General features: G+C 38.0%; 2 protein-coding genes across 3 annotated transcripts; one reads left to right on the forward strand and one right to left on the reverse strand.

The window, feature by feature from the left end:
- Positions 1-2,384: 2,384 nt before the first annotated feature.
- Positions 2,385-5,427, reverse strand: LOC127523019 (putative claudin-24). Of its 2 annotated transcripts, none has more exons than XM_051913445.1 (3): positions 5,372-5,427; positions 4,856-5,029; positions 2,385-4,622 (listed from the first exon to the last, which is right to left on the reverse strand). In XM_051913445.1, exon 3 carries the CDS (start codon positions 3,848-3,850, stop codon positions 3,188-3,190), a length of 663 nt encoding a protein of 220 aa, XP_051769405.1. In that variant the 5' UTR covers positions 3,851-4,622; positions 4,856-5,029; positions 5,372-5,427; the 3' UTR covers positions 2,385-3,187. The 2 variants fall into 2 exon arrangements, with proteins under 2 accessions (XP_051769405.1, XP_051769404.1); XM_051913444.1 differs by lacking the exon at positions 5,372-5,427 and adding an exon at positions 5,117-5,333.
- Positions 5,428-6,359: 932 nt separating this feature from the next.
- On the forward strand, positions 6,360-13,714 carry clcn4 (chloride channel, voltage-sensitive 4). Its single transcript, XM_051913441.1, has 12 exons — positions 6,360-6,527; positions 7,174-7,328; positions 7,407-7,506; positions 7,583-7,770; positions 9,258-9,380; positions 9,458-9,664; positions 9,752-9,832; positions 9,922-10,467; positions 11,222-11,408; positions 11,880-12,275; positions 12,439-12,655; positions 12,978-13,714. Exons 1-12 carry the CDS (start codon positions 6,512-6,514, stop codon positions 13,066-13,068), a joined length of 2,307 nt encoding a protein of 768 aa, XP_051769401.1. The 5' UTR covers positions 6,360-6,511; the 3' UTR covers positions 13,069-13,714.
- The last annotated feature ends 490 nt before the right edge of the window (positions 13,715-14,204 follow it).

Here is a 14,204-nt window from a genome sequence, read left to right on the forward strand (position 1 = left end):
AAAAAAGGTCTTTGTACCATTAAAACATCCTGCAAATTTCATAACTTAAAACATCCAAAGCATTTTAGAAAGCATTTATTTAATCAAGCTCCAAAAACGGCTCGTTTTGATATTGTGATATCTGTGACATCACACGAGCAAATGCATATGCCTGCCTCCAGAGCAAGAATAGTTATACATCAAGAATAATTATACATAATCACACCACAGGCCCCGCCCACTAGCATTCAGTCGCTTAACGGCTGACACACCTGAACCAGCTAATCAAGGTGTTCAGGGTTGCTTGATAATTACGGACAGGGTTGGAACTAAAGTCTGCAGGGCGGTAGCTCTCCAGGAGCAGGGTTGGACACTTCCATTTTAGACAGAGGCTCGGAATGAAGGTTGAAAAATAAAAACATGTTATGATCAGTTTAAGAATTAACCGTTTGCATGATGGTGAAGGCCTAAATTTATGTTTTATGTATTTGAATTGCATATAAAATTTCCATCCATTTGGATTACACAGTTTTAACCCAACTAATAAACTTAATGCGATGTGTATTTGTGAGTCATGATAGCACTAATAATGGTTTAAAATGAATACTAACAGTGTTTTAAATACACACAACCAGGTTTATATATTTATTATAAATAAATCCAATTTGTTTACATTTTAACTAATTGAATATTGCTTGATTCACAGTCAGCTAGCCATATTTTAACCATGTTCATAGAAATATTATATGCAATTTAAATACATAAATTTAGGTCTAAATATTTGTGCAGTAGCAATGGTAATTCTTTAAAAAATAATCCCACTAAAGAAAATCATGACTTGGAGGAACCGTTTCATCCATACGGCTCATTATCATAAAGGAAGTGGGCAGGAAGCCGTCAGCAACATGTGCTTCTGATAGTGAAGAAACCTTTGTATGTAAAAGATGGCAAGATTAACATACAACGTTATAATGAGTCCATTGTGGAAAGCCAACAAAGAGAACTTTCATCTGACAGCATGAACCCGGGCCGGGCAGAACCGCCGAGACTGAGATGTGCAAAAGAAGATCCGATCGACACAAACACTCGTTAAAACAGTTAAAACATTTCAGACAAGAGACTGAAGGGATTTGGAAAGTACATGATCAAAGACACATTCCTCCTGCAGAACTGGGCTTTAATCCATCAGGACACACATCAGAGATCACACACTTCTGTGAGGTTTCAGAGTAAATGGATATCTTTTATATAATGATGTTGTCTTATGTAATGCAATTTTATCTCAGTGAAGATAACTGAGGGTCATGTTGAACACTTTCCCCAAACAATGTGTGTTAACATTGTTTCTTTTAAGTTATGCTGCAGACTTGGATTAAAAGTAATTGTCACTTTCAAGCTACAATAGTTGAAGCGGATGAAATTATACTGCACATTTCATCATCATATTATCAAATCTAGATCCGTTTGTCTCCAAAACTCTCATTATATATAATTTTTTACTACATTTTTTATATATTGATATATGCAGGGGAAATCAAAAGTCTGAGAATCTGAAAATCTATTTTAAACTTGAAAATTGTATATATATATATATATATATATATATATATATATATAGTGCATTTTCCTGCCCTCTTTTGACTGACCAGATATATCGGCCCTGATTATCGGCTGTTTTAAACTATACCGATTATTGGCCGATAAATTGGTGCATCTCTAATATACATATATATATATATATACTGTAAATATATATATATATATATATATATATATATATATATATTTATATATATATGCACGTATATATGCATATATATATATATATATATGTACTGGCATATATAGATGCACCAATATATCGGCCAATAATCGGTATATATATATATATATATACATGTATATGTAATCGTGTGTATATATATATATATATATATATATATATATATATATATATGTACTGGTACATATAGATGCACCGATATATCGGCCAATAATCGGTATATATATATTAAAAAATCGTGTGTATGTATGTATATATATATATATATATATATGTATGTGTGTGTGTGTGTGTGTAAGAAAAATATTCTCCAGTGACTGTAATCAAGTTTGCGCTACATGAAAAATGTAAAAAAAATGCATTAAATTAGAAAAATGCCATTCAATGCGAAAAAAGCTTTTTTACTAGTGTCTGACCTTTGAACCTCACTGCATGTAAATTTGGTTTATTAAGCATTTTTAAATATTCGTTCTTAAGCAATATCGTCATAAACATGCTTGCTTTAAACAAATAAATTAGAGCCACGTGCACAAATATTAAAACATTTTTGTGAAAACTGATATTTGTTGACATTTTGGTGAAAAATCACCTCCATCTCTCCACACATCACATGAGAGTGACAAACATTCAGCTGATTTATTGACTGATCATCACAACTTTGGTACTTTGTCATGTCAGAGAACACAAGATATAATTTCACTCGCTCTCTTTAAATGCTTTAAAATATAAAAACAGACGAACTGACAAGCTTGCAGCTGGTTTTCAGGTAATATTTGGATAATTAGCATAAAATTGTCTCTCTTATAAATGACCTTATAGTCATAAAAGTCTAGGTTGCACTTTCTTGGAAAGTTTGCGTATTTCATTTCCATGATTAGTAAACCGTTTCTCATTAGAATCACATTCACGTGTGCAGATCTGGGAGTCAAATGAGCTTATAAAATGATTCACAAATAGCTTGCAACAGTACTGATGATTTCAAATCAAAATGAATGGTAACACTTTACAATAAGGTTCCATTTGTTAACATTAATTAAACATGAACAATAAAAAAAATATTCTAAAGCATGTTAATTTGAACATTAACTAACACAATTATTAGAATCAAAAAGTTGTATGTGTTAATATTATATTTAATGGACCTGAGCTGACATGAACTAACAATGAATAGTTGTATTTTTATTAACTAACGTTAACAAAGACTGTAATAAATGTATTGCTCATTGTTATTTAAATGCATTAACTAATAGTACCTTATTGTAAAGAGTTACCAAATCTGACTCAAAAATAAAACACAAAAAGTAGCAGCATTTATTTACACATAAATCTACTCATATATATCTGATCAATAGAGATCACTGAATTATTATCTGTGCAGTAAAACATTAGTTGAAGCAAAACTGTGCCTTTAACCAACCATTCGTCTCACACATATTCTGTCCTCCTGCGTTCTGAATTCCTCATTTGTGCTCTGTTTAGCGGTATAGACTGGTGTAACGGGCACGTTTCCTCTCGCAGACACAAGCAGGAGGTGACCAACAAGAATCCAGCCACCAAATGCAAACACCCAGCGGTCCAGCCGAAGAAGAGCGCATCTCCGAACTCCCAGCGAGGAACCACGCTCGGCACGCTCTCGTCAAAGAAGCGCAGGACCGTCAGGTGCGCCACGTTCGAGACGGGCACGAGGCCGAGGACTCCTGCGACGAAGCACATGATCCCCCCGAGCATCTTCAGGGTCCGCTTGGCTTCGAAGTTCTCGGTGCGTCTGCAGCTGTTCACCAGGTAGATGCCCGGAACGGCGAACAACAGGCCGATCAAACCCGCCGCCACCGTGGCGCACATCAGGATTCTGGCCAGCCGGATGTCAGGAGGGAGACCCAGCAGACTGTCGTACGGCCTGCACTCGGTCACCCCGAGATCCTGCACCACGCACGTTCCCCACAGTCCCAGCTCGAAGCTCTCCGTAGGCAGGAGCTCCGTGGAGAGCGTGAGCCACCGGGGCGAGGCGGTGGTGAGGAGCGAACACAAGCAGGCGGCCAGCGAGAAAAACACACCCAGCAGCTCCAGAGCGCACACTCCAGGGTCCATGACAACCTCTCCTCCTCCTCCTCCTCACCGTCTACTAGTTATTAGACTGAAAAGTGCCGAGCGCTGACAGGAGCATTAGTGTCCGGGATAAGCCTCTGCCGAGGAGTCGCGCGTCATCTCGGGTCGGGTGGGCAGAAGCGCTCTGATCTCTCTCAGCACAAACACATCATTCACATATGCAGATCATCTGAAAACACACACTCCCGCACAGAGATTCAGTGCTTCAACTAATGCTTTACACCGATAATAATTCATGGATCTCTAACAATCAGATATATTTGAGTACACTCTAAAAATGCTGGGTTAAAAATAACCCATGTTGGGTTAAATATGGACAAACCCAGCGGTTGGGTTAACTGTTTAACCTCTGTGACTCTAAAACATGCTGGGTTAAAAATAACCCAAGTTAGGTTAAATATGGACAAACCCAGTTGTTGGGTTAAATGTTTAACCTCTGTGACTCTAAAAAATGCTGGGTTAAAAATAACCCATGTTGGGTTAAATATGGACAAACCCAGCGGTTGGGTTAACTGTTTAACCTCTGTGACTCTAAAACATGCTGGGTTAAAAATAACCCAAGTTGGGTTAAATGTTTAACCTCTGTGACTCTAAAAAATGCTGGGTTAAAAATAACCCAAGTTGGGTTAAATATGGACAAACCCAGCGGTTGGGTTAACTGTTTAACCTCTGTGACTCTAAAACATGCTGGGTTAAAAATAACCCAAGTTGGGTTAAATATGGACAAACCCAGTGGTTGGGTTAAATGTTTAACCTCTGTCACTCTAAAAAATGCTGGGTTAAAAATAACCCAAGTTGGGTTAAATATGGACAAACCCAGCGGTTGGGTTAAATGTTTAACCTCTGTGACTCTAAAAAATGCTGGGTTAAAAATAACCCAAGTTGGGTTAAATATGGACAGCAATTGGGTTGTAAAAGTGCTGGGTTAAAAATAACCCAAGTTGGGTTAAATATGGACAAACCCAGCGGTTGGGTTAAATGTTTAACCTCTGTGACTCTAAAAAATGCTGGGTTAAAAATAACCCAAGTTGGGTTAAATATGGACAAACCCAGCGGTTGGGTTAACTGTTTAACCTCTGTGACTCTAAAACATGCTGGGTTAAAAATAACCCAAGTTGGGTTAAATATGGACAAACCCAGTGGTTGGGTTAAATGTTTAACCTCTGTCACTCTAAAAAATGCTGGGTTAAAAATAACCCAAGTTGGGTTAAATATGGACAAACCCAGCGGTTGGGTTAAATGTTTAACCTCTGTGACTCTAAAAAATGCTGGGTTAAAAATAACCCAAGTTGGGTTAAATATGGACAGCAATTGGGTTGTAAAAGTGCTGGGTTAAAAATAACCCAAGTTGGATTAAATATGGACAAACCCTGCAATTGGGTTGTTTTGACCCAGCGGTTGGGTTAAATGTTTAACCTCTGTGACTCTAAAAAACGGTGGGTTAAAAATAACCCAAGTTGGGTTAAATGTGGACAAACCCAGCGGTTGGGTTAAATGTTTAACCTCTGTGACTCTAAAAAATGCTGGGTTAAAAATAACCCAAGTTGGGTTAAATATGGACAGCAATCGGGTTGTAAAATTGCTGGGTTAAAAATAACCCTAGTTGGGTTAAATATGGACAAACCCAGCAATTGGGTTGTTTTGACCCAGCAGTTGGGTTAAATGTTTGACCCAACCTGCTGGGTAGTTTTATTTAACTCAACTATTGTTAAAAAATTACTATATTGGTTGCTTAAAATGTATATCATTATAATTATTATATAATGCATATATTATAAACGCACATTTGAAAAATAATAATGTCATACATAGTAAGAATGTGAAGTTTCTTAAATAAAGCAGCAAAAGAAATAAATGACTTTCTGTGCTTTTAAGGGCCTACGTTTTAGTGCTTTTATTGTTTTTCGTTTGTTCCAAAAGGTTTATCTATAATTTAAAGTTGTTTATAAAACGTAAAAGGTTTGGTTTACAAAGAACACACTTCTTCTTCTGTATATGGTATTAAATAAAATAAATAACTGCAAAATTAACCGTTCTTTTCCTGTCATTCTGAAAACAAAAAGCACATCAAATATACACCCCAGTTTTCTGGCTTTCAGAATCTTTCAGTAGTTTCTCTGCGAGGACAGTAATGCCTAATACCAAGTAAACACAGTTTTACTGTAGTAACAATAACTCTAGCGAAGATAAAGATTGATATTTGAAATTAGGACACTAACTTCTGTCACTACACATCACAGAAAAGGCTGAAGAATGGTGTAAATTATTCCTCTCAGATCGCTGGTGTGTAGTGGTGGTCACATGACATCTGTTACTTTTCTCAGCGCGAATCAGAATTGACCAACTACAGTCGTTTATGATGGCTGGATTTTATCTAGACAACATTGATTGAGTTTTCCATTTGTATTCGAATAGATTAGAATTTCAACTGTCAGAAAACGTCCTTAAATTCGCAAGCGCCTGTTTTCTGCCGCGCTGACGTTCGCGCACGCTCAGTGACGCCAGCGGAGCGCTGACTGTAGACGCCGTGACGTCATCACTGTATGTCGCCGTCCTGCTGCATCAGTTTAATAATCTGATGTTATGATGGACAAACTCTACAAACCATCGCTTCATCTCTGATTCTATTACACCTACAGCGACATGGCGGAGGCAGATGGTGAGGCTCATGTTTGTATGATCAGAATCATCGTGTGCACCTGCTGTATGTGACATTCGTGTTATTATGGGCATATGTTGATATATGTCGGGTGTTTAATTCATTTCAGTTTATTTAAGCATGTGTTTTAACATGCTGCTGTCACGTGACATGTGAAATCTGAGGGATATTTCTGTAAGGCCTCTCCGAGCCGTTTCTATTGTGTGTTTTTTCCTCATATTATTGAATAAAGCTTGATTCATTGTGAAATGTTTACACTCTAAAAACGGTGGGTTAAAAATAACCCAAGATGGGTTAAAAGCGATTGGGTTGTTTTGACCCAGTGGTCGGGTTAAATGTTTAACCTTGGTGACTCTAAAAAATAACCCAAGTTGGGTTAAATATGGACAAATGGCGATTGGGTTAAATGTTTAACCTCAAAAATAACCCAATAACATCTATACATCTGCTATACTATACATATATATACCATTACTATACTATAGTACTACTAAACACTTAAGTATACATATAAATTGTTCCTATATGAATGTTTTCTCATTGAAGTGGATACTCCTTCAGTAGCGTCCCAGAATGAAGTGGGATGAGAGAATGTGTGTTTGTTTTCTCATGTATTTATTGACAATCCGGTCGGCTCTCCTCGCAGGCATCAGCAGTGCGACTCCCACAGAGGAGATGAACGGCACCGGGAACCTAATGGACTTCTTGGACGAGCCGTTCCCAGACGTCGGCACTTATGAGGACTTTCACACCATCGACTGGCTGAGAGAAAAATCCAGAGACACGGACAGACACCGGAAGGTGAAACAGACCGGCAGATGCTGATATGCATTTTTTAATCATTAATTAATCATCAGGTTTTGTGTGTGTTTTTTACAGATCACCAGTAAGAGTAAAGAGTCCATGTGGGAGCTGATTAAGGGTTTGCTGGACGCCTGGTCAGGATGGCTGGTGATGCTGCTGATTGGCCTGCTGTCAGGTGCAGAGACACGCCCACTCATGACATCACTGATCAAAGCACTTAATATTCAACATCTCGGTCTCGTCTAACACAGGCACGCTGGCCGGAGTGATCGATCTGGCTGTTGATTGGATGACGGATCTCAAGGAAGGGGTGTGTCTGTTTGCGTTCTGGTACAGTCATGAGCAGTGCTGCTGGACGTCCAATGAGACCACCTTCGCTGACAGAGACAAGTGTCCTCAGTGGCAGAAATGGGCTGAACTGATGACCGGCTACACAGAGGTAGAGTGAGGAATACGTTGAAACTCATTTTTTTTAATTGATCCCAAGTCTGCACAGTGTGATTATCAAATCATGAAGGCTGTGTTTATTTACATGTGGATTTCCATCTAAATAAAGTTGCACTGTAAAATACAATTATGATTATTGTTATTATTATTTTATAAATATAATATTATTTTATTCTTTTATTTTTCCTTAAATACTAGATTTTTTTATTTTACAGTAAAATTTTGTTTATTTTGTAATAATAATAATAATAATAATAATAATAATTATAGTCATATTTATAAATAACCACTAGAAATTGTCCGAAATGTGCAGTCCTACAATCATGCGCAGCAAACCTGGAACTTTTCTTTTTAAAAAATCACATTTTAAATTGCAATCGCAATTTTTATCTGAAAAATAAATCTTAAAAATTTTATTTTTTTTTAATTTCACAGTGAAATATTACAATTGTAATATTTCTTATTTTGTTTAATATTTTTATTTAGTAAATTATAATAATGATATATTTATTATATTATTATTATTTTATGAATATATTATTTTATTATATAATTTTTTTCTTAAATGCTAGATTTTTTATTCTACAGTAAAATTTTGTTTAATTTTTTTATTTTGTAAAAATAATAATAATTATTATTATTATAGTCATATTTAAATATAACCACAGGAGATTGTGCATGATCTTACAATCATGCACAGCAAAAAACTTTTATTTTTTTTAAATCACATTTTAAATCGTAATTGTAATTTTTATACAAAAAATAAATCTTCAAAAGTCTTTATAAAAATATTATATATTTTTAAATTTCACAGTGAAATACTACAATTGTAATATTTCTTATTTTGTTTAATTTTTTACTTAATTAATAAATATATTTATTATAATTTACTATTTTATTATTATTATTATTATTACAGCCATATTACGGAGCCCCACACATGACATGCAAGAAAAAAAATTAAATCGTGTGCATGATTTATAAATCGAGGGAACGAAATAGTAAATCGTGCGCATGATTTAGCCTACTATTTTTTTCCTGCATGTCATGTTTGGGGCTCCGTACCATACTGATGTTTAATCACAAAAAAATTGGTCAAATTATGTGGCACTTTTTGTGGCGCAATATTGCAGCTCCAATAGTAATGACAAGATTTATATTGAAACCTCATGAAATCTATGTTTAAACCTTAATTAAACAATTTAATAATCAATTAAAAAGGAATTTATACCTGTATGATATTACGTGGTGCCCACATTGGACCAGCAGTTTAGAAAATTATAATTCAGCTGTTGCCGCCATCTTCTGGCCAGACGCGGGAATTCATTCAGCACTTGTTATTGTGGTGCATTATAGGATTGAATAAGTGCACATCACTGCAAATGGTTGTTCCCTCAAATGTGCCCTATTTAAGGGTATAGGGGGCGATTTCATGTCCTCTTCATACTCTCTTATATATCTGTGTAATTGTGCCCTCAGGGCGCTGGGGTGTATGTGCTGAACTACTTCCTGTATGTGCTGTGGGCGCTCTTCTTCTCCTTCCTGGCCGTGTCTCTGGTGCGAGTGTTTGCTCCGTACGCCTGCGGATCAGGAATACCTGAGGTACGGAAACTTCATGCAGATGAGCTGATATATAAGTCAAGACGTCCGAGAGTGTTTCATTTGTGTCTGTCGTTCAGATAAAGACGATCTTGAGTGGCTTCATCATCCGAGGGTATCTGGGGAAGTGGACGCTGCTCATAAAGACGGTCACGCTGGTGCTGGCCGTGTCGTCGGGCCTCAGTCTGGGGAAGGAAGGGCCGCTCGTTCACGTCGCCTGCTGCTGCGGCAACCTGTTCTGCAGCCTTTTCTCCAAATACAGCAAGAACGAGGGCAAACGCAGAGAGGTGCTTCATCTGCTGCTGTGATGAGTGTGATGATGTGAGAGGAAGTCAGACGAGTGTCCTGAAATCTGCTGCTTTCGTTTGTTTCAGGTTTTGTCAGCAGCTGCGGCTGCAGGAGTGTCTGTGGCATTTGGAGCTCCAATCGGAGGAGTGCTGTTCAGTCTGGAGGAGGTACACACACACACACACACACACACACACACATTCTTGTACATCTATTTACAGTTACAGTTTCATCATGCTGCCGTGTGTCTCTGCAGGTTAGTTATTATTTCCCTCTGAAGACACTCTGGCGTTCTTTTTTTGCCGCACTGGTGGCGGCCTTCACGCTGCGCTCCATCAACCCGTTCGGCAACAATCGTTTGGTTCTGTTCTACGTGGAGTACCACACGCCCTGGTACATGGCCGAGCTGGTGCCCTTCATCCTGCTGGGTGTGTTCGGGGGGCTCTGGGGGACGCTCTTCATCCGCGGCAACATCGCCTGGTGCCGGCGGCGTAAGACCACGAGCCTGGGCAAGTATCCGGTGCTGGAGGTGATCGTGGTGACGGGAATCACGGCCATCCTGGCCTTCCCGAACCCGTACACTCGGCGGAGCACCAGCGAGCTGATCTCGGAGCTGTTCAACGACTGCGGAGCGCTGGAGTCGTCGCAGCTCTGCGATTACATCAACAATCCCAACATGACCCGGCCGGTGGACGACATCCCGGACAGACCCGCCGGGCCGGGCGTCTACAGCGCCCTCTGGCAGCTCACGCTGGCGCTGATCTTCAAGATAGTCATTACCATCTTCACATTTGGCATGAAGGTGAGGGGGACGACTTTCTCATGTCTTAAAGTTGATGGTGTTATTTAATGAATCTCTTAAATTAATAATTCAATGACTCACTCGTAAAGACTTCACTTGTTTCATAAATAGATGAATCAGCGTTTTTGAACAAATCTCTTGAATTAATGATTCGATGACTCACTCGTAATGACTTCACTTGTTTCATTACTGTATGAATCAGCGTTTTTTTAATGAATCTCTTGAATGAATGATTCAATGACTCACTCATTAAGACATCACTTATTTTATTACTGGATGAATCAGCATTTTTGAACAAATCTCTTGAATGAATGATTCAATGACTCACTCATAAAGACTCGACTTGTTTCATTACTGGATGAATCAGCGTTTTTGAGCAAATCTCTTGAATGAATGATTCAATTACTCACTCATAAAGACATGACTTGTTTCTTTACAGGATGAATCAGCGTTTTTGAACAAATCTCTTGAATGAATGATTCAATGACTCACTCGTAATGACTTCACTTGTTTCATTACTGGATGAATCAGCGTTTTTGAACAAATCTCTTGAATGAATGATTTGATGACTCACTCCTGAAGACATGACTTGTTTCATTACTGGATGAATCAGCATTTTTGCACAAATCTCTATATAAATCTCTAATAAAGACTATTGACCAAAATCAAGATTGACCAGAATAATCATAATTTTGATTTTGGCCATAATCGAGAAGCTCTAATGTCATTCTCGTCATGTGATGTTTTTCCACAGATCCCCTCGGGTCTGTTCATCCCCAGTATGGCGGTGGGCGCCATCGCAGGGCGTATCGTGGGCATTGCAGTGGAGCAGATGGCGTACCATCATCATGACTGGATCATCTTTAAGAACTGGTGCCGCCCGGGCGCTGACTGTGTGACGCCGGGTTTGTACGCCATGGTCGGCGCCGCTGCATGTTTAGGTCAGACACGACATAATTTCCTCAGATCAAGATCTGTTTTTATGAGTGAAAGTTTTGCTGATGTACACTATTGGTCAAAAAGTGTTTGTAATGTTTTTGAAAGAGTCTCTTCTGCTCACCAAGGCTGCTTTTATTTGATCAAAAATACAGTAAAAATAGTGAAATATTTTTACAATTCAAAATAGCTGTTTTCTATGTGAATATATAGTGAACTGTAATTTATTCCAGTGTTGAATTTTCAGCATCATTACTCCAGTCTTCAGTGTCACATGGTCCTTCAGAAATCATTCTAATATACTGATTTATTATGATGATTCACATAGAAAACAGCTGTTTTAAATTGTACAAATATTTCACAATTTTTACTGTATTTTTGATCAAATAAATTCAGCGTTGGTAAGCAGAAGTGACCGTTAGTGTAGATTACGAGCTGTAGAATTGCAGAAGTGAGATGTTTTGTCATTTGTTCAGGCGGCGTGACGCGTATGACGGTCTCTCTGGTGGTCATCATGTTCGAGTTGACCGGCGGTCTGGAGTACATCGTTCCTCTAATGGCGGCCGCCGTCACCAGTAAGTGGGTGGCCGACGCTTTCGGTAAGGAGGGCATTTACGAAGCTCACATCCAGCTCAACGGCTACCCGTACCTGGACCAGGACGAGTTCACCCACCGCACGCTGGCCACCGACGTGATGCGGCCACGCCGGAACGAGCCGCCGCTGTCCGTCCTCACGCAGGACAGCACCACGGTGGAGGACGTGGAGACGCTGATCAAAGAGACGGACTACAACGGCTTTCCTGTGGTCGTCTCCCGGGAATCCGAGAGACTCATCGGCTTCGTACAGAGACGGGATCTTATCCTGGCCATCAGTAAGACACAAATTCTAATAGCATTTTTGCTTCTCATGAGTATGAAAACTGATTTAATGACACAAGAAACGTGTACATCATCTAGAAATATTCTGTCCTATTATGAAATCCTGTATGATGTTGTTAATAATCGTAAATCTGTGTCTGCTTGTCCTTTCCTCAGAAAACGCGCGTCAGAAGCAGGACGGTGTGGTGAGTAACTCCGTGGTATATTTCACCGAAGACGCTCCGCAGATTCCCACATCAAACCCTCAGCCTCTGAAACTAAGACGCATCCTGAATCTGAGTCCCTTCACCGTCACTGACCACACGCCCATGGAGACGGTGGTGGACATCTTCCGCAAACTGGGTCTCCGCCAGTGTCTGGTCACACGCAGCGGGTAAGAACCTTCACAACTGTTTTTTTTTAGGCAACTAATAATGATAAAAAATGCATGTTAGGATTAGTTCATCTCAGAACGTATTTGATGTTTCATATATGCGAGGCGTGGCCAATGAGATTTCACAGTGGGTGGGGCTTCTGAGCACACTGCCTCAGAAATAGACATGTTGCAGCTTATGTTCACTAGTAGTCAGTGCTTCAGTGGAAGAAAGGTTAAATCATGCAAATGTGAAAACAGATGTGATAAAATCATGAGCTGTGTCTAATCAGAGATCTGTTTAAAGTGGCTGATGACTAAACTTCTCTTTCTCTTACATCAGACGTTTACTTGGAATCATTACTAAGAAGGATGTTCTGCGACACATGGCGCAAATGATGAACCAGGATCCTGAATCGATCATGTTCAACTAGCAGAACCTGCACAAAGTGAACAATCACAATCCTGTAGTTACTAAACTCACCTGTGTTCATGTGGCCAAAACAGGATACGAGTGTTGTTTTCCTCTGTTGTTGTTTTGTTGATTTTGTTTTTACAGCTGCTTTTGCCATATTTATATTTAATGTGCACTACTGTAAGCTGATGATCAAGCTGATGATTTGCATTGAAAATGCAAAGACATCCTGACAGGTTTTACTGTGTTTTTGAAGCATAAGCTGCTATACGGGGCGAGAGATGTGGAGATGAAGCTCGTTTCATTGGTATGTCGGTTTTTGTGAGTTTATTATATTCGTTTATTAAATAATATATCATAATGCAAAAGGTCAAAATGGAAAAAATAATCCAGAATACTAATCCGCTGTGTAAATACGATAGTTAGCATTTCTTCCAACACTAGGTTTATCTGTTTTGTTATTATTATTTATTAATTCAATGTGAATTTTAGTTTTGATTTACAAGAATGGTGATATTTTTTCTCTTGTATTGAAACATGAATATTGTCCTTGTAAAAAAAAAAAAAACACTGCATCTGTTACAGATATTAATGTCCAACGATTACTCCAGTTCAGCACATCAAACTGAGGGTGTTATAATAATAATAAAAATTATTAAATAGTATTTTCATTGCATTATTGTATTATATTTATTTTTGTTCATTCATAAAATATTTCCAGAAAGTACAATTAAAAGATAAAAAGACACAGTAAGTTAAATGTTTTTGTATGATTATTTTATATTATATGAATCTCCTCAGAGGAAAAATTATATTAAAAAAATTGAGAACTGTAGCACTATAAATAAATGTGCATAGACTGTACCAAAACATCTGAATATTATTATTATTATTATTACAAAAACAATAAAAGCATAATCTGTTACGGTTTCATTTTACAGTAACTTTTAAGGGTCATGGTTTAATAGAAACAAACTCAAACATGACAGATCCCTCTTTTTCCATTCACAAAATAGTTAAAAAAAAAAAAAAAACTGGAAAAATTTCACATTAAGGTTTCATTTGTTAACACAAGTTAACAACATTAGTTAGCATGAACTAACAATGAACAATACAGCATTTATTAATCTTAGTTAATATAGTTTATAAAGTTAA

This window comes from Ctenopharyngodon idella, chromosome 11, assembly GCF_019924925.1.
Source record: "Ctenopharyngodon idella isolate HZGC_01 chromosome 11, HZGC01, whole genome shotgun sequence".
NCBI classification, from domain to species: Eukaryota; Metazoa; Chordata; class Actinopteri; order Cypriniformes; family Xenocyprididae; genus Ctenopharyngodon; species Ctenopharyngodon idella.